The sequence below is a fragment of the Pezoporus occidentalis genome, unplaced genomic scaffold (assembly GCF_034315485.1).
Source record: "Pezoporus occidentalis ecotype Australia unplaced genomic scaffold, CSIRO_AGI_Poc_V1 ctg50, whole genome shotgun sequence".
Taxonomy (NCBI): domain Eukaryota; kingdom Metazoa; phylum Chordata; class Aves; order Psittaciformes; family Psittacidae; genus Pezoporus; species Pezoporus occidentalis.
In genome coordinates, this window is record NW_026915836.1 from 3,757,092 (window position 1) to 3,780,640 (window position 23,549).

The window sequence follows — 23,549 nt, forward strand, 5'->3', positions numbered from 1 at the left end:
CTCTCACTGCTCTGATGGTTTACAGCTAAGGAGACGTAAAACTGGAGAGCCTTCAAAGCCAGGACCTACACATCAAGGTGGGGGGGAAGCTAGCCTTCAGTCTCAAAAATGTCATTCCAGAATAGTACCCTGCACAAGACATATGGAGCAAGCCATGAATTTGGCAGTGCCACCTGGATATCAAGTAACAGTTTGTTTTATCACCTTGGCACAGGTACCCACTGAGGCAATAAAATGGGCAACAAGGTCAAGACACTCAGCAGTGCGTACACACAGAGAAAGTAAATTCTGGGCTAACAACTGGTATCCGTTTTCTTCTGGATTATCAGGAGTCGAGAGTTTAACCCCATTATCAGGTAGTGTCCTGACTTATCTCCATAAAGTATGAGGCAGAAGCAAGGAGCTGACTCGAGGGCAGCTAATGCAAACTTTCTTCTGGATTTTGCAACCCCGGAGTTTACAATTTGTGGAAGAGGGGCCCAAGGAGCAAAGCGCTGCTCTTCCTTTAACACGAGTGAGCGGAAAAACACATGATGGAGAACAGATTACCAGCCAGTCTTTGAAAAGGAAGGGACAGTGATGGTGCCACAAGACTGCTTGAGAGCAGGGGAGAGGCTGCACAGAAGACAGTGCTCCTGATCTTTTCAGGGATGGACATAAAGTGTCCACGCAGAGAAGAGAAGTGCTGGTGTAGCCCCAAGCCCCGCAAGAAAGAAGGCAACCTCACCACAGAACAGCTGGAGGAAGACAGAAGATTCATTAAGCAGGGTATTAAAAAATGGGCCATTCACCTGCCCATTTTAGGGATAGCAGAGTCAAATTTGGGTGCAGAGGACTGAGTATTTATAACATTTAGAAGAGACAAGTTATTTTGCTCAGTGAAGAGAAATTGCTAGCCGGAGAACGTATAGGTGGAAGCAGAACTGACTGATGGACAAAGGGTACAGGCAGAATGAATGGAAAAGCTGGGAGTTCATGGGAAGGGTGTGCTGCCCACCCAGACTAGATGAATTAGAGCAAATCCACACAGACCCAAGTTCTCCCCCCTCCATTCCAAACAAAATCATGTTTGCTCTTCTCTTGCAGCCAACTTGACCAGAAGCTGTATGAAAGCAGCTAGCATGGCACAGAGCCCGAGCTAATAAACTTTGCTTAAGGCCTGGTCTGGCACCACACAACCACAGCCATGGTTCTTCCAGTCAGCCCAAGGGGTAGGAACAGTCTGAAGTGCATATGCTTGTTTCTGGGAAGACAATGTGAACATAGTAAAACAGAAGAAGGGAGGGGAAGGGCAGTGAGGAAAAAAAAAGATGAGGCTCCCAACGAACTCTCTAAAGAATCTGGCTATTTGTATAGAAAGGCTTTTGGAGAGGAAGTTGCATATTTGAGCATTATCGCACGTACCCAGAGAAGAAGACAGAGTGACTGTCAGGAATATTGGATGAGTACAATGATGCTGAAATCAAACATAAATCCCTGTACTTGTCTGTGCCTTGGGGAATTTCACGTATGAGGAGCAAACGGTTTCCAGGAATGAGTGGAAAGCCTGGATAACCCAGCCTCTTGAAAAGCAGATACCCGTGAAAGCATGAGCTGCCCAGCTGCTTTTACAAGCAAAACAAAACATTTCTACCCCCATCAGTTTGCATCTTCCACCCTTAATGCGGGAGAGGACGCAGAGCCGAGTATTGCCACTGCCATCTAGAGGCCTTGAAGACAGATGTTTCCTTCTGTCCCTAGTCTAACCCCGGCCCAAAATTTGGCGTCAAACATGAGAAAACAGGAGCTGGAAGACACATGGGTTTTTAGAAAATATAATTCCACAAGCCACATTCGGCATCAGGAAATCCTCTGCTCACAGCTGTGGCAAGCATCCCCTAAAAGCACTCCAGCTGACTCGGAAGAAGGGTATTAAAGAGGGGTGGTTTCTTTACTTTACAGCATTTTTTTCCTTTCATTATTTTATCTCACCTAAAGGAAGTGTTTTTCTCCTCAAAATGAGGCCCTTGTGAATAAAGAAGAGAAACATTCACATGAAGCATTTTTTTAAGCACTCTTACAAGGCACAGTGTAAAGCGAGGGCACTGTCAGAACCTGGAATGTTCATTTCACAGAAATAGTGCCCCTGTGTCACCAGCATTTACCATAACTACCCCATGTAATTAAACAGCTCTATACCTTTCCCTTCACAGAATAAAATACTGTGGGGGAGATATTTTATTGACATCATAGAAGACACTCCAAAATAAAACACAGAACTCTCTGCCCAAGTAGGATGTATTCTACAGCTAAGAACAAAGTTACTGACAGAGAGAGATCAGAGTGGCGTATAACCTCAAGCAGAAAATAAACCAACCCTATTAGAAAACACAAGCAGTTCCTGTTATTCAACCAGAGTTTTGCCAAAGCAAGTTCTACACCAGAAAGACCAGAGGAACTGACGTAGTTAAGACCAAACCCCCTCCCAACTAAGTGTGTTTGTATAATCATGTGTATTTATACACGAGTATAAAACAGTTCCAAATAATCTGAAGAGTTGGAAATGAATTTTTTGGAAGACAGAAGGACCAAAACTTAACTCAGAAATACATAAATATAGAATCATAGAATCAACTGGGTTGGAAAAGACCTGTAAGGTCATGAGGTCCAACTTTTACTGCTGCACTACCTATAAGACTGCATGGTACTTGGCAGATGATTACACACAGAGATGCTTCAGCTAGCTCAGCCTCCAGAAGCAGGCAAGAAGCCCCAGCACAGCATTTATTTGGGCTGATGGACCCTACCTTATAGCTATACTATTATTTACTAAAAGTGAAGTGCCACTTCACGCTATACATGGTATCCAAGTCAGCGCATCCATCTTCACACTATGCTAAGGAAATGCAATCACAGGAAAAGAGACACATCCTTCATTGCCACTGCACAACCAGAAAGCATTAGCAAGTTAAGGGAGGGATTTCCAGTTTTCAACTGAACACATCACACACCACCTCTCATTCTTTCAATGGGGAGCTCTTTTCAGCAAACAAAAACTGCCATCAGTTTTTCTTGAGAGAATTTAACAACTTGCTTACCTCCCAAACCCTGCGATAGGATTTCTCATTCACCACTCCAATATGCTCAATCCAGAAGGCATACCTGGACTTTTAAAATACAACACCTACTCTCTTCTGGATTTACTAAGCACTAAAAGCATGGGGACACCCAGAGCATGAACAGCTGAATGAGAACCCTCTGAAATTAATGGGACAGTTCAACTCCTAGACCTATTTTTCATGCTCTAGTCAAATTCAGTCATCTTTCCATTTATTGATCAACCTCAAAATGGTTTTAAAGTTCTCTGCAAATTTCTACAGCTTGAGCCCTGGGTCATGATTCGTAGCAAACACTACCACAGTGTTTGCCCAACCTTTTGGAAGCAGGCAGGATTATGTATGTTTAAACTAGAGGGTTCAGTTAGCACCAAAAGCAGTTCAATTTGAGCAACAGAACACTAGGACTTCTGGAATGAACTAGACAAACTCCCAGAAAACTTTCTGTGAGAAGTAAATTTCCAGCAGTGCAGACAGAGCTCTTCTGAGCCTAACTTCTCCTTTGTTAATCTCGGCTCTGGCATTTCTGACATACCAAGCAAAGAGAAACTGGAAGCCAATGCCCCACAGATATGGCACTTGTCATTTATCATAGAATCCCAGACTGCTTTGGGTTGGAACGGACCTTTAAGCTCATCCAGTTCCAACCCCTGCCACGGGCAGGGACACCTTCCACTAGAGCAGCTTGCTCCAAGCCCCTGTGTCCAACCTGGCCTTGAACACTGCCAGGGATGGGGCAGCCACAGCTTCTCTGAGCACCCTGTGCCAGCACCTCAGCACCCTCACAGGGAAGAGCTTCTGCCTAAGAGCTCATCTCAGTCTCCCCTCTGGCAGGTTAAAGCCATTCCCCTCATCCTGTCCCTACAGGCCCTTGTCCAAAGCCCCTCTCCAGGTTTCCTGTACCCCCTTCAGGCACTGGAGCTGCTCTAAGGTCTCCTCCTAAGGATCCTTCTCTTCTCCAGGCTGAACCAGCCCAGCTCTCTCAACCTGTCCCCATTGCAGAGGAGATACAGCCCTTGGAGCATCTCCACCGCCTACTCTGGACTCACTTGCTGCTTTAAAACAGATCACACTACAGGGTTACATGAGAAAAGCAAGCAAACCTTCAGAGCTGCAGTCAGACAGGTTGTCAGTCAGAGAGTCAGACAGAGGCTCAACAGGACCGATCAGTTCAGAGCCATCATGCACCTCTCCACCCTGCAAAGAAAGAGGGAAAGGAATTATTTAGCTGCTGTGCTCTATGAAAAGTCTCACTACACAGAAGCAATAGACAAAATTAACTTTCCTAACCAGTGAATGCTCCATTACTTTAGAGTTAATGTATTTAATTAAACTCTGTAAACCTGCAAAATTAAAACAGGGGTTTTGGTTAGGCAGTGTCTGATTGCCACAGACTATCCAGGTATCTAAACAGTCAGCCTACTGCAGCCTGAGAGTCCTGAGCCATAACAGGCTGCAGCACGTCTGCCTGAAATCCCAGAGTTTAACAGGGAGAAGAAAACCTGATGCTCCTGCTCTCTTGTGGTACATACACTCTGTGCTCTTCAGTGGTGCTCCCAAGCTCAGCAGGTCTCCCACACCACAGTGTTTGCCCATCAGACTAATGTCCCACCCATGACCCACTATCTTGAGTCCAGTCATAGTCAAAACTGGACACAGAGGGAAGATAAGGCCATCCCAGCCTAGGAGGTGGACATTATTCCCTCCCAAGCCTGAAAGGAATCAAAGGCAAGTGAAGTAACAACAGGAACAACTGATTGCACTAGAAAGCACCTAAATATTTCTTTCATAAACTTCTGCTTCACATGTCAGGTGAATACTTCCCACACAACTTCAACAGAAACTGCACCATTTCCAAGGCACTATTACAAATGGGCATTGCTAATATATTCTGATCTAGCCCAGGACATCTTCACACTAGCCAGCCAGTTTTTCTGGAGTCTATAGTACACAGATACACACAGCACTCCCTTCAGCTGTTTCTAAGACTTCGTTGTCCAAGTCTCTCTCTCCATGGCTATTTGCACAGGAATCTGAAAAGGCACAAAACCACCCCTGAGCAGAGCTAAAGGACATGGCTGAGCTGGTGACAGATCAAAACCTAAAGCTTTCTTACAGGAAAATATGATACAAGGGCAGCTGACAAATAAGCCTAAATTATTACACTTGCATAACTCCCCTTGTTAACACACTCGCTCCTGTAAAAACTAATGTCTTGCTAGTTTTACTCATTCCCTTGCAAAGCCCAAAAAGGTCCATTGGAAGGGTAAAACAAATACTTTTGTTGAGCAAAGCAGGGGAAGAGAGCTCTGAACAAACACCCCAAAACACAGAGGTATTTCCTAAGAACTGAAAAGTGCAAATGCAAATAAAGTGAAAAGCAAAATAACCTAACTTAGACTCCCAATCTCTGTTACCTTTAAGCTTTAAGAAAACTGATAGTTTAAAGAACTCTGCACCATGAAAACAAGTAAAGATTTGTAAGCTTTGCTCTTGTTTTGCTTTAGCATATGTATCATTTAAACATACTTAACACATTAATACACTTACGTCCCATCCCAGCCAGATAAGCATGCCCTTAATTCCAGGGAATTACTATCATGTTTACATGTAAATTTATGTTTATGTGTTTGCAGAATGCTGGAGTAAGCTACCAAAAATAAAGAGGTTTGAAAGAACTATTGAAAACAAACTACTTCAGATGTAATAAGGAGGAAATCTGGATCAACTTATCATTGTTTTGGAGAGTGGTTCTTACAACACTGTACAAGCAGCACATTTGACTAGTTATATGCCAGATTTGCTGTCATGGACCTTAATCCATAACAGCCCATAAGAAATCAGTCTAGGGAGTCTTCCCTCCTTTGGTTTGAAACTATGAATGCTTAAATAAAACATAGAAAACAGTGACAATATTTGCATAACTTCCCACTGAACACCTGGATTTAACATCCTGGGTTTTGCTCATCATTCAATAAACAAGAATTCCAAATTCTTTCACCTGAAGTTCCTGTAAAACTTTCCACCTTGTAGAGACATAGCATGAGGGGGGTTTTAAGCCTTATTTCCAGAGTGAATGGAAAACTCACAGTCACTTCTCAAAGCATGTCACATCAGCTCACCGTCACGCCACGGTTTATGGAGTAAAGCAGAATCAGCACTGTATCTTATTCAAATCAGTAAGAAGCAAATATGTCTGCAAATACTAACAAACCTTAAAAAAGTCTTCAAGCTGTTTGCTGTTATAGAGAGCAGGGATGTTGGCAGAAAACTGCAACAGATCTTCAGCACATTGCCTTCTTTCTTCAATCACGGTTTCATCGAATCGCCCTGGAACAGACACATAGCTTGACAGTTTTACAAGTAAGTACACAGTTATTTGCTGTAATAACTACAATAAAGAAAACACAAGGCAAAAGCAACCTTCTGGAGACAATGCCCTGAGTCTATGAAAGTCATTCCAATGCATCAGAAGAACACAGCGAATCTTCAAACTTCCTATTCTCAATTGTCCCTAGAGTCCCGTCTTCTGCAATCCACTCGGATGATGAAAGCTGGCAGCTACAACAAGAATCCTTCGCCCTCTCATCGTAAGAATATGGGAGGCAACAGTCTTCATTAGCCAAGAGACACTAACGGATGTCCAATGTTATCTAACAATAAATGAGACACGCACAATTTGACAATATGCCAGTCAGTGTCAGCCTTGATTACGGCCCGAATCCTGGAAGGAGCTGAGCAATCTTCACATAGTCTCAAGAACAACACACAATATGAGCGGACAGTAAACAAAGTATTGCTAAAAGCCCCCAAACAGATCATCATTTCCAAGGTGCCAGTTATGGAGGAGACAAAGTGGAGGGGAGATGGTGAAGCCCTGCTACCAGGCACTGAAGCTTTCCTCTGAAGTAGCCCCATGCACACAGGGTCTCATCTCCTCCTGGATTCAAGAGGTAAACAGAGCTGGAAAGCAGCTCATTTACTAACAACGTATGATCCTTCCCTTTTTCCTACCCTGCACCCAAGACATTCCAATTAGGAAAAAACCCATCTTTAAAAAACAATCCCACAGTTCACCTGAAGAGATTTGTTTCTCAGGAGAAAACCCTTGGATCGCTACCTTAAATTCACATTCTTCACAATCGCACACAACTTATTTTAGCTTTTCATATCAACATCACTTTGTTGTTGAAATAGTTACAAGTTTACAAAAGAAAAAGGGCAGAGGTTAACAGTAATAATTGGAGGAGGACAGAACAGATACTGGAACAGCTATACAGAGGGGAAAAAAGGACTGGGAAGACAAGTTCAAGAAACAGTATTGCTATAACAGCATGACCGGAAAAATAAGAACCACCTGTGACAGCTCTTGTGGCATTAACCTTTGAAGAGGACAAAAGAAACATTGAATACAAAAAGCAAAATTCATTTATACTCGGAGCAAGCAAAAAAAAAATAATAATCCCAGAAGAAAGTATCAAAGCAGGATTCTTTCCAGAAATTCTCCAAGTAAATAGCTCCTGCCCATGTGGTACCAGAAAAAAGGAAAGTAACACTAGAAAGACACACACATCCAAGATCACAAACAAAGCTTTTGGGGGTTATTTTTCTGGGAAAGAAAAGAAAAGACATCATTGGGCTAATTTGCAGCTGGATCAGTTCCGTGACTTGTTCACCCTGCCCTTTCAGCTGCACAAACATTAGCAAGCTGTACAAAAGAGCAAGCAACAAGCAAGCAAAAAGGCAGCAAAGGCAATGCTACCACATTGAGCGGCAACACTGAAATCAGGCTCATTAAACTGCTCCTCAAACTTCCTGTGTCTTCAGAGCAACACTGGGGTGCCTTAAAGCTTTTGTTTCATCCCATGCAAAACAGGACATCAGCTCCCCTCACTACAGCACAGCAGCACAGGCCAGTTAAATGAATCTACAAAATGACATGAACACTGTTATAATGCAACAGAAAAACGAATCGCAAAGAAGTAAACACCTAACAAGGCCAGAAACAGGAAGCATCTGAGATTTTTCCCGATTTCCCAGGGACCTTTCCCCATTCTAATTCATCAAACCCAAGAAAAACTCCTTTTCCTCATCCACATCATCCCAGTACTTCCAGTGGCCACCAGATGGGCACCATGTCAGGACCAGCCTGGCAGGGTTCACCGATTGCCCAGGCAGCTGCAAACCTCATGGGGATGAGCCTGCCTGGCCCTTGGTAGCCCCACCAAGCTTCTCACTCAGCTGGTGTTCCTCAGACTTTAGAGAACTAGAATTACATTTGCAACTGCACCCCCACTCATAATTAGCCGATATTAGCCACACGAGTAAGAGGTTTGACTTTGACAGCACAATTACATAAGGTTATTTTCTTAGGAAGCTGAGCTGAAAACAAAACACGTTTGAACAGAGCCACTGAAACATTAGTCACTGTCACATTTTCCAGCTCATCAGCATCATGATACACTATCAGGACAACTGCTTACAGAAGTAGAGGACTTCTGGGGGAAGGAAGAACATAATTCATACTGTTCACAGACTATCTGGCATCCTGCTGGCAGCTTCATTTCCAGCCAGCCCTGCCTAAGTCCTTCCCCTCTTCCTTCTTCATACTTTCACGGAATCTTGGATAGCTCAACACTTTCATTATCACCCTTCTCAATCAGATGTTCAAAGGTGCTTAGATACCCAGCTGCCTCTTCAAACATTAGGAGGTGTTCCTGCATATAAATCAACATCTCTCAGAGACACGGCAACTTCATCACAGTGATGGTGTCTTTCCAGGGCTTTAGGAAGTGCTAACTACAATCTTGGCATGTAACAAACGCGTTTGTACAGTTCTGCTGTTCCTCCAGCAACAATCCATTCAAAACTTGCTCCGTACATACAAACCAAATGTAAATCCCTGTGAAGAGAATGCACAGTTCATTCTGTGGAGCAGATATGAACAACAAAACACCTAGCAAGGTTTGTGTTTCAGTTTCTCACAAGGCTTCCAACTATAATTAAGTTGGAATCTTAAATATGCTACTTCATTTGGTATTTTCAAATGCAGGAAGCGTCCTTATCTAAGCTGTATGACGTGAATCATCTTTTTGACTTGCTGCTAACTTGCCATCACCTGGGAATTTTGGTTTCTTTTTGCCAGGGGGTGGGGAGAGTACTTTTCATACTAGAGTACATTTCTGCAGTTGTTAGATACAAGACATGCTGAGTACAGGTTTACCAGCAGTCTGGGAAAGTGCTATGTATAGCAAACACACAGGAATGCTTAAAAATGTCCAACAAAAAATAGTTTGAAAATACTGAAGAAATTATGTTGAAGCATATTAGGGTGGGAGAGTAATCACTCCCCAGAAACAGGTATCATAATCATAGAACGGTTTGGGTTGGAAAGGACCTTAAGATCATTCATTTCCAACCCCCTGCCACAGGCAAGGGCATCTCACACTAGACCATGCTGCCCAAGACTCTGTCCAACCTGGCCTTGAACACTGCATTTACCACTCCTTTGGGCAGCCTGCGCCAGCACCTCACCACCCTCACTGGAAAGAACTTCTGCCTTAGATCTAACCTGAACCTAATTGTTTCATAACATCTCAGGTTTTAGCAGCTGGATCTACTGGAACATTGTATATGCCCATGCTTGCGTTCATTATGTTTCCTCCCTAAGACGGGTGGGAAAGGTTCAAGCGAACTAAAAAAGAGTAAGAGTATTTCTTTTTCCCACCCCTAGCAAGTTCCATGCTTTGATGAGAGCAGCTCTATTGTAACAGCATGAAAATACATGTACTTGCACATTATAATTATCAAAAGCTGTGGTATCAAACATGAGACGCGGCCGAGTTCTGCAGATGTGGCAAGTCTTTGTTGACATGAAATGTAGAAGCACAGCATGACCCAGTTGTTTCTAAATAAATCACAGTTCTCCACACCATCTCCTAACACTCTGAATGCTCAACTTGAGATTCTGCTCAGGTTTAATACTTCTAATACAAGCGAGTTTCACTGTCAGAACCACCAATGCTCACTGTGTAAAGTGTACTCTCTATAGAGCAGTGTATGTAGGTTATTTAGAGCACACATCTTAATAAAACTTAAAAATAAAAGCCCTTCTAGCACAAAAGATACTCAAAAATTAAAGAATCTGAAGGTAAATGCTTTAAATGAAAACAAACCACACAGCAGTTATTATATGTAGAAGTGAGACCAGAGAATATGCAATAAAATTTCATGCTTTAAACAGAAATAATTCTTAAATCAAAGAGCAGAGCCAGATATTTCTGTTCCTTTCAGCTACGGAGCAATCACTTCAAATTTGTTTTTACATTACCTCCTCTTATCCTGTATTCTTCTGTGGCTCAGCTTCAGTCACATGTAGTGGGGATTGGTTTGGTTTAGTTTTAATTTCAAAGAGCTTTCTTATAAACTACCTTGAATATTCCTGTACACTTCCTACTTTTACAATGTGCATTTGTTCACCAAATACAATAGAAGAAGGATGTCTTTCAGAAGGAATTTCACTCAATTCTTCCCTTGCTTACAGGGCTAGTATAAAAGCAGTTAATTTGCATTTCTGGCAATTTAAAATGATTTCAGATACTAGAAGCCCATACTCTCTTTCCATCCTGATTCTTTTTAGCCCTCTTTGCTCCTCTACGAACAGCTACCACATCTTCTACCTGAAATTCAATTATGCTTTGCAAATATTAGCTTTGTAAACAATTTCTCCAGTAAGCACTCTAACTCTGTAGATCAGCTATAAAAGCATCTCAGGACGAAACTAATACTACATGCTCTAACCATTAACGCACAACTTCTGACATAGCACCAAAATTTACCCCACTTTCAAATTCATAAATAACTAAAAATGAAATTACATAAAAGTTGGATACAATTTAGCTGACGGGAAAGACAATTTAAACCAGGAATTTTACCCAGCTCTGCGCAAAGAGCCAGGAAGCCTGCATCAGAGTTCAGCTCCCTTGCCTCTCCCTTTGCTGCTCCACACAGAAAGCAGTTGTTCTCAGCTTCCCCAGGGAGACTGGACTTGGGTTATAAACTAACTTCAACTCGTTGAAAGTTCTTTATGTTAGTTTATTCTTCAGGGCATCTCAGTGCCATGCCTACACGCAGCAGCCATCAAAACCAAAAAGTAAGTACCAAAAATTCCAAGCCTGTCGCAATATTTGATCCCGAAACTTCAAAGGGAAAATCTGTGCTTTCCAGGCTGAGGTTTTACCTCCAGAGGAGTTTCAGTTTCTCTGGCACTCAAGGCAAAGGAGGGTCAGCAAATACCGCTGCAGTACCATAACCCCAGGCAGCATTATTATATTGGTGGAAAAGAGGCTGACTAAACACCCTCAATTTTGGCAGCTCCCAATCCAATAGGCTTAATTATCCCACAGCAATAGTAAACGCACACATACACAAAGGGAACAAAAAATAAATACAAAAAGCATAATACACTAAAAGAAGTATAATATTCATAGAATCACAGACTGCTTTGGGTTGGGAAGGACCTTAAGATCATCCAGTTCCAACCCCCTGCCATGGGCAGGGATGCCTCACACTAGACCATGTCACCCAATGCTCTGTCCAGCCTGGCCTTGAATGCTGCCAGGGATGGAGCATTTACCACTTCTTTGGGCAACCTGAATAAACAAATAAATAGATGTAAACCAAACACAACAACAACAACAGACAAACAAATAACCTAAAAATGCAGGGGCAAAAAAACCACACAAAAACACCAGGGTGCACAAAATGGCACAAAAGCTTATGCTAAAAACATGACAAAATGCTAAAAATCTTTTTGCACATTTTTCCATGTGAAGTAGGTATGTAGGAGATGCATGCCAACTAGACTCTAAAACATACTAAAATCATTACAAGGTCATGTAAAAGCATGCAACAGATGCATGTCAATAAAGTGCTAAATATGCTAATGTGAGACAAAAACCACAGAAATCATAGAATGGGTTGGAAAGAACCTTGCTATCATCTAGTTCTAACCTCCTGCCATGGGCAGGATATGGGGAAAATGCTCTAGATGCATATCTAACACTGCTAAAACTGCCACACACACACACACACACGCACCCTTCACAAATCAGCACTAGATTCATGCCAAAACACAGCAAGCAATGGCTGGGTGCTAAAACACAGACAATACATGGGAAATACATGTTTGACAAACACAGAAGACGGGCACAGTGCACGGGAAACATGCAAATACACACAAAGTCACGCACTGTATGCATGCCAAAAACCCACCAAATATGCTGGACACTAAAAATGCTAGAACTATATGGAAGAAACACAAAAAAGCAGGTGGTAGCAAGACGGAATAAAAAGCCAAACCCATGCTGGATGCTAAAACCTCTTAACAGCATATCATAAATGCACACAAAAAGAAATGCCCTAGAGTGTGCTGTGTGTTTAAAAGCCCACCAAAACATATGAGGAATAATGTAGCAATGGAAACCACCACCAGAGCAATGCCTGAGAAACAAAAAAGAAAGGAAAACCATACCAAGAAAGGGTGCAAAACCTTGGCTGGACACTAAATACCATGCAAGGTGCATACAAAAGCCATAAACACAGTCTGAATGCTTAAACAAAGCCAAAAACCAAAACTGTAAACACCACAGAGGCCTTAACCCCAAAACACCTTAAACACTGAAGCCTGCCCGTAAACACCTTGAAACTAAAAATCCATCCAAAAACTCCATCAAAAAAGGGCACATGGTAGACTCACGCCAAGAAAAAATGCCAAACGTGTTGGAAGCTTAAAAACCTGTTCAAATGCCCAATAATAGCATGCAGGAGATGCATGCTAAAAAAGCCCCAGATATACTGGGCACACAAAAAAAGTGCTGAATAACTTAAAGCCCACTGAAAATCATGCAGTGTATACATGCAATCCTCCCCTCCCCAAAAAACCCTATACATAACAAAGAAATCCTGGTCTTCTTCAAGGCCAAGTGAGACAGAGCCTTGGGGGACATGTTCTAATGTAAGGCATCCCTGCCCATGGCAGGGGGTTGGAACTGGATGATCTTCAGGTCCTTCCCAACGCAAACCATTCTGAGGCTAAGATCTATGAAATTACATCATAGGCATTCCCTAGGGACCAAAACCACACCTACAAATGCCCCAAATCCACACGAAAAAGAGCAAGCACATGGTAAATAGATGCCAAAAAACCCCAAGCATGCTGGCCACTAAACACCATGCAAAGGCCATATAAAAGAAACATAACACAGGCTGGATGCTTTAAAAAGAAAAAGCACAAAACCAACTTGTAAACTCCGTGGAAATGTCTTTGTGACCCAAAGAACACCTCACAAACCAAAACACCCATCAAAAACCCCATTAAAAGGAGCATGGTAGATTCATGCCAAAAAAAACAACACCAAACACATTGGATGCCTAAAAACCTGTTAAAACACCCAATAATTGCATGTGGAAGATGCAAAGAAACGCCAAACATATGTTGGACACTTAAAAAAAGAACACTAAAAAGCAGCACTATTCTGCACAGCTAGAAACACCTTAGAAATGCCTCAGAAACACTCATAAAGCATGCAGTAGATGCATGCCCCAAACAAATGCCAAATATGCTGGACACATTAAAGAATGCTGAAAAATGCTTAAACAAAGGCAGAACATCATGCAATATATGCATGAAGAAAAGCTACACCTCAGAAATGCTGGACACTGAAAAATAATTGCCACAGCAGTGCCTCAACCAAAAAAACCACACACAAAACAAGCCCTGACTTCACACCAGAAGCCTTGACAAATGAATGAGCATGAAGAGGATGCTTGCCAATACATGCCAAACACACTGGATGCCCAAACACATGAAAGGTACGTGAAAAGACACCACCATACACAAAAAAAAACACAGGCTGGATGCTTAAAAAAGACCTCAAAATCTATTAAAGCAACTTAGAAACACCATGGAAACATCTTAGTAACCCCCAAAGAAGTGCTGGAAACTGAAAAGCCTGCCAAAAACCACACCAAAAAAAGAGCACATGGTAGATGCACGATAAAAAGCAGCAAACACATTTGGGGCTGTCAGCAATGCCTTAGAAACACTCCTAAGTGGTAGATGCATAGCAAATGAAGTCAAAACATGATGGACACTTAAAATCCACAGAAAACTGTGTAGTATATGCACAGCAAAAAAAAAAAACAAACACCAAAGAAATCCTGGACACAAAGAACGCCACAGCCCTGCCTTAGGAACAAAAAACAAATACAACAAAAATGCCTTAGTAACACCAAAAGCACTTTAGAAACCAAAACGCTCACCTAAAACCAAACCCAACCAAGAACACATGGTAGATGCACGCAAAGGAATGCCAAACACTTCGTTGGACACCTGAAAATACTCAGCATTAAAACGTCTGGGGAAAAAGGCTCGAAAGCACATGGTGATGCACAACAAAAAGCTTTTTTGTCATGTATTTCTCATGCAGAGCCACGATTCTCTTATAGGTTGCTTTGGTGAAATAGCTAACTGCTACACAGAAAACGAATTCCAAAGGCCTAGCTAGATAAAGTTGATAACTACACTGAAACATCCAAAATAAACCCCACCACTTTCTGTAGCCATCACTTGCTACTTCACTATAACTCATCAGTAAAAAGCAGACGGCTCATACACAAACATCTTTGGTCTTTGCTCAAGTGCTGTTCATAAAGCTAATGTAGACCTCATGCTCCTGAAAACAGGGAATGTATGTTGCAAAGATACAGAACATCCACATCAATACATATTTGAGCTACCATCTCTAACACGGAAGCAAGGATTCAACTACCCTTACTTAACAAGGTGAAGCATCAAACTATGACAGACCTGCAGTAAGACACACCTGCAAGTACTATATAACAAACCTAAAAGTAGATTAGTAAAAGCACACAGAAAAGAGCTCTAGGCAGCCGTGAAACAAGACTTATTTACAGATATTGAGTTAAGGGATTTCAGCACATCAGGATGAAATTATGCTTACCAAATAGTATCGCTTTGGCAAAAGGTGGGAAGAGTTCTGTATGCCTGCATAGGTTTTTGTGAATTTGCCAGAGATCTTTGTGCAGTTTCTTAAAGTCACTGTATCTCTTCCAAACGACTATCTGAAGCAGAGAAAGGGGAGAGAAGTATTAGCGAGGTTCATTGTTCACATTGCCTCACACAACAAATGTATTGGGTTCATATGCAATATATATCTAATGTATATAATATATATATAATACAAATGTATATGCATTGGGGTTTTAGCAAATCGGACCACTACCTTCAGCAAATATGTTTAACAAAAATATACAGTCTGAAGTGCCAACTCTAACAACCGCAACAAAAAAGGTCATTATGTGTCCCCAACCCCATTTTGGCTACCAAGACTTTAGTACAGAGAAAAAAAACACAAGTAAATGCTGAAAGAAACAAAGAGAGCAAAGGCAGCACTGTCTCCATCACACTGAGATCCAGACCTACACAGAGAACCAGTAAGAGAGGAGAAGATGGCAAATGGTAGCACTTCACTACCCAACACTCCATAATATGCTGTGCTTGATGCAGCTGCAGGTATGGTGAAGTGACACAACAGCAGAAAAGAAAACAAGGCAAGAAAAATCAATACAAGACAGGGATTCTTAAGGACAGAACATTAAGCATCCAGGACAACAAACCTGCTTGCAATTTGTTTCTGTAAAATGCTGATCGGGGTAAATGCAAGCTCACATTTAAAAGGGTTTATTAGTAATAACCCTGATCCAAAAATTGAGTATGTTCTTTTTGTAATCCAGGCAAAATCTCTGACTTCAGGAATGTAAAGACAGCACTGGGTCATTACCCCAGCTTTTTCTGATCCGTCCCTTCCAGAAAGAAGTAGTCATCTCCCAGTCAATTTCTACCTTGTCGCTCTTCCATTCCTCCATCCCATTCTTTTTATTCTTTCCATTCAAGGATCCCAAATGGATAAGAGAACCCAACAGCAAAACCAGGCTAGGGAGAGAACTGAGCAACAAAATTTGCACTCCCTCAATTGCTAACAGGTTTCTTATCAGGATGAAAACAATTAAAGAAATTTTGTATCTTGGCCTCAGTTTTGCTCAGAGTCACAAAGCCATCACATTAAACCTCAAAACTAATGCAAAGTGACTAAAGTAGAACAGCAGAAGAAAGAACAAGAGAGGGAGACTGCAGTGCATTCAGGAGGTGATTCCAGTGTTCCATCAGTCAAACAGCACAATTAGCTTACAATTAACCATAAAGATTCCAAATACTTCTGACTGATTTAACAGTTTGCCTCAGGAGTGATTGTAACTGAAAAACAACTTTTTTCAAGCAAACCAGACCTAAAACCAAGTAAAAGGTTTCATTTTACAGGGGTCTTTTATTTGTTGTTCTTTTGTTGGAGTTTTCAAAGTTTTTTGTTAGTTTTAACACTAAGGTCTCAGGCCTTCTAAGCTTCAGCAGATACAAGTTCTACTTACAGAACAAGACAGATATATGGTAACAGGACTATTAACAGTAGATATGCAAAGCTTCAGTGTGGCAACACTCTCTCCACCTTATAAACTCAGCTATGATATAACTGAGTGCTATCATATATGATATAATAGCAGCCCTGATTCAGCTTCACCTATTGGGCACACATTTCCAGGACTCCACTACCACTAGTATTTAGTGGAGTTCAACAGACAAAGGAAGACAAATTATAACCTCTCAAGAAGGCAAACTATTTTTTCAATGCTGCACTTCCATCTAATCTGGTATCTTGGAAGTGGATGATTAGCACTTCTTCAGCACGCATATAGAAAAAAAATTGCTTATGATGGGGAAGTATTGAAACATTAAGTTATTGTATTGTCCGTACTTGGAGACAACATGAAAAGCTGCGAGAAAAATAAAAGCATGAGATTCTGTTCCCCTTAAAAAAATAGCAACTTTTACTGCTGCAAGTGATCCCCCAATAGCCAGGAGGAAAAAAAAATAACTGTAAGTAGCTTGCATAGCAAAAACAGTCAAAGTCACCCCAAAAGCTTTCACAAGCTCACAGAAATCATGCCTTTGCGTGCATGTGGCTCAGTAAAGTTCCCACTCTAACATAACTCATTAGAAATCAGATTTGGAGGAAGGACACATTGTACTTTGAGACCCAATAAAGCACAGCAAGTGTATCACAAAACATACGTTAGACTTGTAATGCAATAAGGTGCTTGTCATGGCTGCAGCCAGTAGATCTCTGTTAACTCATGCGAGTCATCTGTTCCACAACGAACAACCCTTTCTCCTCCATGAATAAGAGAAAAAACCCGCAAGACTACTCTAGCTACAACTGCCTCACACACCATGTTGGCACCATCAGTCCCCAGAAGCAAGGAAATTAAAGTCCACTAGCTTTTCTGTATCAACTCTTCCATTCAACTTGAACTCCTTTTCTTCTTCTGAGAAGAAAGCCCTTACAAGGTTATCTTCCTCCCTGTCCCAGCAACAACAGCTGGAATCATTTCAAATTGTAATTGGCTGCAGTGGGAGAGATGTTGTATTAAAGGCTTGTATCCCAAAGGGCAGTTAAAGGAGGTGAGAGAAAACTGGCAAGTAGAGCTGAAGTCACAACACTTAGCCTCATGTGCAGTTGTACATACATAATGTATGTATTAACATCACAAAAGTGGTATTGAAAGAGAATTCTGAGTAAGGAGGCACAGCTAAGTGGTGCTATATAGAATCACAGGATCATTTGAGTTGGAAAGGACCTTAAGATCATCCAGTTCCAAACCCCTGCCACAGGCAGGGACACCTTCCACTAGATCATGTCATCAAAGACTCTGTCCAGCCTGGCCTTGAACACTGCCCAGGGTGAGGCAGCCACAGCTTCTCTGGGCACCCTGTGCCAGAGCCTCACAGGGAAAGACTTCTGCCTTAGATCTAACCTGAGCTTCCCCTGCTTTAATTTGAACCCAACACCCCTTGTCCTATCGCTACATATATGGGTACAGGAAGGGGTTTGCATGGGACAGATCATAAAGCAACAGGGTGGTTGCGTGCACAAAATTTTGCCTATGGAATTTCTGAGAATTCTGGAAAGCTGAGGAACATTTATTTTCACGGGAACAGGTTAGGAGCATATTCTTTTTCTTTCAAAGGCTGCCCACAATCTTTATTAAACATAAGCAACCAATATAAAACAGAAAAGCTCACAAGGTGTGTGGTTTTCCGACTACAATTCAGTGTGGCAACTACCACCTAGGATATTCCTTTTAACACCTAGGTACTTCCAGATGCTCACTTATAACAGAATCACAGCACACCTAACATGCTATCACACACAATACACTCAATTTGGTACAATGAAGGGCAATCATCAATAAGCTCATAGCACATTCACGCCCCCTTATTGTCTCTACATGGCTAATCTACAGCCATGCTAAGCTACAACCAAAGCAATGACTAAAAGATAGTGTTTTGCTATTGTTTCAAACCTACTTAACATATATTCATGCAATACTCTAGCTGAAAGACACTTACAATATACTTTCCTGATGAATGGCTCATCGACAGCTTGCTATAAAGTGGTTTTCCCACAAATGAAGATTAAGGTAAGGGCAGAATGTGCCCATGGGAAAGTTCAATTCAGAAGTCTTCCTGGAAGAGGTGAACCCCAAACTAGACTACAGTAATGCAGTTCTAAACCCAGATCCATTATTCTCTCTGATTCTGACAGGCTATTTTAATCTCCTAGAGATTAAAAAAAAAAGGATAAATAAATACAAAAAGCATGAATGCTCATGATTGTCTGATTCCCAGGATTTCAAAGAAGGATGCAACAAAAGGGTGTTAGGTGTATTAGCTAATTCTCACCTCTGCCAAGCCACTAATCAGTAACTCATGCTTGACCACACAGAGATGCAATGAATTCATTTATGGGCTCTTCTTTCATCAACTATCCAGGTTCTCCTCAACTGTAGTAAGAAACTGCACCAGAAATTGAACAGATGCATATGTTACACAATGCCTGAAAAGCCATAAGGTTGTCCTTCTGAAGGAAGGATTTTGCATGTACATCATACAACAGTACCAGTGCCCATTAGTCCAGAAGAAATCAAGGGGGAGTGGAAAAAAAAGGGGTGTAATCTAAAAAACAAAACCCCACAAACAACACACACGTGATGTACTTTTTGGTCTCAATAATAATGATTCCTGCCAGTCTTTTGAGGTATTAAAGAGGCACGAGAATACAGCACTCTCATTCAGAGCCTTTTCAGAAGAGGCAAAGAGTAAGCAGTTTTAAAGCTTTAGTATTTTCCAGTTCTATGCTTTGCTAAAGGAGCCTCAGAGATACAGGCATAATCCATGACTTGCAGTCTAATCTCTCTCAACTACTCTACATTCCTCCATTTCCCCTAATACACAGTAATGGTGTAGGCTTTTCAGTGAAGTACTGGTTAAAGCAGAAAAGAGTACCTACAGCTGAGACCTAAGACTTGGACTGTGGACTGATCTCTAATTTTACCAGTAGGAGTCAAGTAACCATCAATTTGCCAATTCCATCCCTAAGAAAAGAGCTTGAAAAGTTATCAAAGCAGTTTTGTCATCAAAAGACACACTACTCCCTAAGACTTTGTTTCAAGTCAGGATTCATCACTGAGGAATGAACTGCAACATGTCACACTAGCTACTGTTTTCAACTGAAAGTTAAAGACAAATGGAAACATAAAAGAATTACAATGACAAAACACACAGAAATTGCTAAATTATACCACAGATGCTTCAAAAGGCATAGCGAGATTCACACAAAGACATTTGCACAAGCTTAAACTGTTACCTCCTGGACATCCTCTGGATTTTTTCTTGAAACAATCTGAAAAGCAAAACAAAAACCCATGTAAGCGCTTGGATTTCCAGTTTGGAAGTTGAGGAATAGACAGTGATCTGTTGCTGAAGAGAAAAATCATGAAAGGGGCAAACACTTGCACGTTCCTCCGCACCCAGAAGTGTTTTCATTTAGTTTGAGAGAAGTCTAATATCCAAATATAATACGGTGAAGTATTTTAGCAGCAGAGTCAATCCCTCCGATTAGAAATAGACATCCATTATAGGCAAAATGGCACAGAAGGCATCTCAAAACAAAGAGCACATCCCCCATCACCTTCTCAGTCTCTTCCTATTTAATTCATACTAAGACCACATTACTCTCAATAAGCGGAGCTAATTGAAGCTACTTGGCTTAATAAAAGCCGCACACAACCTCACTGTGAATGCGAAGCTTTGCATTTACTAAGGCAGTATTTCCACTTTACTTACAGCCATCAATGCGCACACACGTCTGGCTCGATCCTTGTGTATTTGTTTCTCCTTAAACACTCTTTGCCTGATCAATTATAAATGACTTTGTCCAAAGGAAAACTGCAGTGAAAACAAGGCTTGGCTCCACACCATAAAGAAGCCTGTCTTTTGTCAGGATTTTTTTTTCTTTAAATAAATATTGATTGCAAAAGCCTTTGTAATCCAAGTTCTGCATTGGGCTTATAAACAGCACTAAGCGCATATCCACACAAACAAATCAGATCAAGACATCTTTAATTCATAACTGCAATTATTTTGTGCAAGTCAGTATACCCTTCATTATAACAGCCAAAGCTGTTTAACAAAGTAATTAGCTTCTTGTTAGCTAAAGCAAGACAGGGCATTCTCAATGCAACTGAGAGTCTCCACAGTGACACACCCCAGAATAATCACTGCTGTGAATAAGTGATGCAAGTAGGCAAGTGCGAGGAGTCCACACTACCTGCACCCCAGAGGCTACAACACCATCCCACTGAACCGCAAACACCACGCTTAGAGCTGCTGCTCTAAGATGGAAGACACTGAATCTACACTTCCCTCTTGCTAAGTGACAGCAACAAACCCCTCATATTTAGTCCCCGCATATTAGCTCTCTTCCTCCCTTTCATTTTTCAGGAAGCCTCGCCAAAGCCTCCCAGATTTCATAACATCAGTTTACTCCACAGCCCAGCCACTCATCTTCCACACATTCTGGAGGAGGCAAGGCAGAAAAGTGTTACCTCCTCTAGCAAGCTCTCAAAAGACCTAAAACATTCTTCTTCAGAAGTCTTTCTCTCACCTTGCACATCAAAGTCCTCTTCTTCCGGCGCAGTCTACATTAGTAAAACCTTCCTCAACTTCTCCTCACTCTGCAGTAACCTAACATTTGGCAACTTTACCTAATTTTAACCTTGGCAGCCCTTGCTCCTTCCTTCATTACCAGGCAGTTGATATCTACAATTGGTGAAATATTACTAACCTTCTTTTCTAATAGCTGGTGTACTTGATGTAAGAAGCCTGCAGAGCTGGGGGAAGAAGGTATTACAGGTATGGCTACACATCATAGAATACCAAAGGGCACACAACAACTGCTTTGCTTTGCAGTTCACCTTTAGTTAAAGCCTTGCAACAGTTTTGGCAGCTAGGTAAGTTACCAGATGGGCAGAAGGAGACCCAGAGAGATGAGTAATTACCCAGCCAGTTAGTAAGAATCTGGAATAAAACCCACAGACCCTGTTTCATACTTGTTCTAATGTTACATCGCCTTCTATAGCTACCAGCCATGCCAGCTTTAAGTCAGTACGTAATAATTTATGTGTTGTCCTACTCTGTTCTTCATATCTTTTTCCGAAGGTCAACCTGAGAAGAGGTCTGCCCCTTTAAAACAACCTAGAGACTTGGCAAAGATTATCCAATCCCCCCCCAAATTTTCAGTGCATGTTTTTAACCCTCCCACAAGGATCAATGCAGTCAACTCTTACAAATCTGTAATGCAAGCAGCTTTATCCTTAAAAATATCATCAGGATACCCAGCGATGAGCTAAGCAATGCATAATTACTGTGTTAGGATCTGAAAATAGATCCTACAAGGATCCTGGCTAGCAAACAAAGTATTTCAGACTATCCTATTCTTTGTCTGACCAGCAGATATACAACATAACTCATCAGAATTTTAATCATCTAATCTTCAAAGTTAACTGAACTTTTATTTGTGGCCTATATTTTCAGATACCATTGAGGACACTCCTCACACTGTAACCCGCTTTAGGTTATTGTATCTTTGGAAATGAATATAATAAAAGGCAATATTAATCTAATCTTGTCTGCATTCACTGTTATTCCACAGTTTATAAGAAAATAAAATACATATTCTCTGCTATACAGACGAAGTCTTTAAGAAAAAGCTGTCGTAAGGATAGACCACCTTAGCACTCAGAAGAGGCTGCATGGGTGGTTGTGCCTTCAGTCAGATGTTTAGGACATAATGAAGAAGTGCCTGCATATCCATAATTATACTATATAATATTAATATATTAATATTAATTACATCTTTCTGTTGCAATACGTTATATTACAACAGAAAGTTCCTTGATCTTCATTTCACAAAGGATTCATAGACCACTGAAATGAACCCAAAGTCGCCACTTGCACATACTGAGTACGCTAAATCTCAGCCAGAAGGGTACTCAACACAACGGGAAGATCCACCTCACTTTTTTCCTGGCAGTCCCTCAAAGCTGCTGAGCATCAGATCAGCAAATACAGCTGTAGCGCTGTGATACCAGCCATGGAGCCAGATCACTGCAGGAACAGGAGGGGAGGAATAAGGAAAGAAAAAGGGAGTGCAACAGATTTTTTATTTTAAATCATTTTGTTCAGCATCTAACTCCTCATTTCAAGTATCAAGTACTCCATAACAGATTAGCAGACAGGGCCTTACTGAAACAAAGGTTATTTATAGAATTATTTGAATCATAGACTCATGGAATGGTTTGGGTTGGAAAGGACCATCCAGTTCCAATCCCCTTCCATGGGCAGGGATGTCTTATACTAGACCATGTTTCCAAATCCCCATCCAACCTGGCCTTGGGATAGGGCATTTACCACATCTGTAAATCCAGAGCATCCTTTGCTGCAAAGAAGTCATATTTTCTCCTTTTAGAGGATTTAGATATCAAAACACCCTGGAGAACTAATGATGTCTGGTTAGCTCAGTTTAATTTGGACAGCTCACAGACAGGTCAGCTCCATGCTCTACACTGAATCATGCGCAGTCAGCACATTGCCCGATTCTGCACTACCTCACTTGGAAAAGCACCAGAGCATCTTCAACTTGTGGGGCAGGGAGAAAGAGCAACACTGCTCACTAGGGAGCCATAGCTTGCTCTTGAACAATTCTGCATTAACAAAAGCATCACAGAGCCTTTTAACTGGCTTTAGCCAGTAAGAACAAAGTCACCTCAGTAAAATAAGCGAAGTCTTGGCTCATTTCTACTACTCTCCATTGCACTGACACAACTTTTTAGAACACACTCGCACAGCCCATCATGACTAGCGCAGAAAGAGATAATGACGCCGTTCTCTATCTCAGGAAAGGCTTTTTAGATTAGAAC

At 41.4% G+C, this 23,549-nt stretch overlaps 1 protein-coding gene across 12 annotated transcripts in view; it reads right to left on the reverse strand.

The window, feature by feature from the left end:
* RPS6KC1 (ribosomal protein S6 kinase C1) overlaps window positions 1–23,549 on the reverse strand; it is a 91,587-nt gene that overhangs the window by 66,593 nt on the left and 1,445 nt on the right. For 5 of the 12 annotated variants that reach the window (XR_009968195.1, XM_062637069.1, XM_062637068.1 and 2 more), the window contains exons 2-5: window positions 19,937–19,972; window positions 15,119–15,239; window positions 6,310–6,425; window positions 4,199–4,292 (exon numbers count right to left, since the gene is read on the reverse strand). Coding sequence is in view for 8 of the 12 variants with exons in the window: in XM_062637069.1 (XP_062493053.1) it covers window positions 4,199–4,292; window positions 6,310–6,425; window positions 15,119–15,239; window positions 19,937–19,972 (367 nt within the window). In the remaining 4 variants the exon portion in view is untranslated. Of the gene's footprint in view, window positions 1–4,198; window positions 4,293–6,309; window positions 6,426–15,118; window positions 15,240–18,639; window positions 18,850–18,972; window positions 19,087–19,936; window positions 19,973–23,549 lie in introns of those variants that run through there. The other 7 variants (XM_062637067.1, XM_062637070.1, XM_062637066.1 and 4 more) reach the window with 7 other exon arrangements.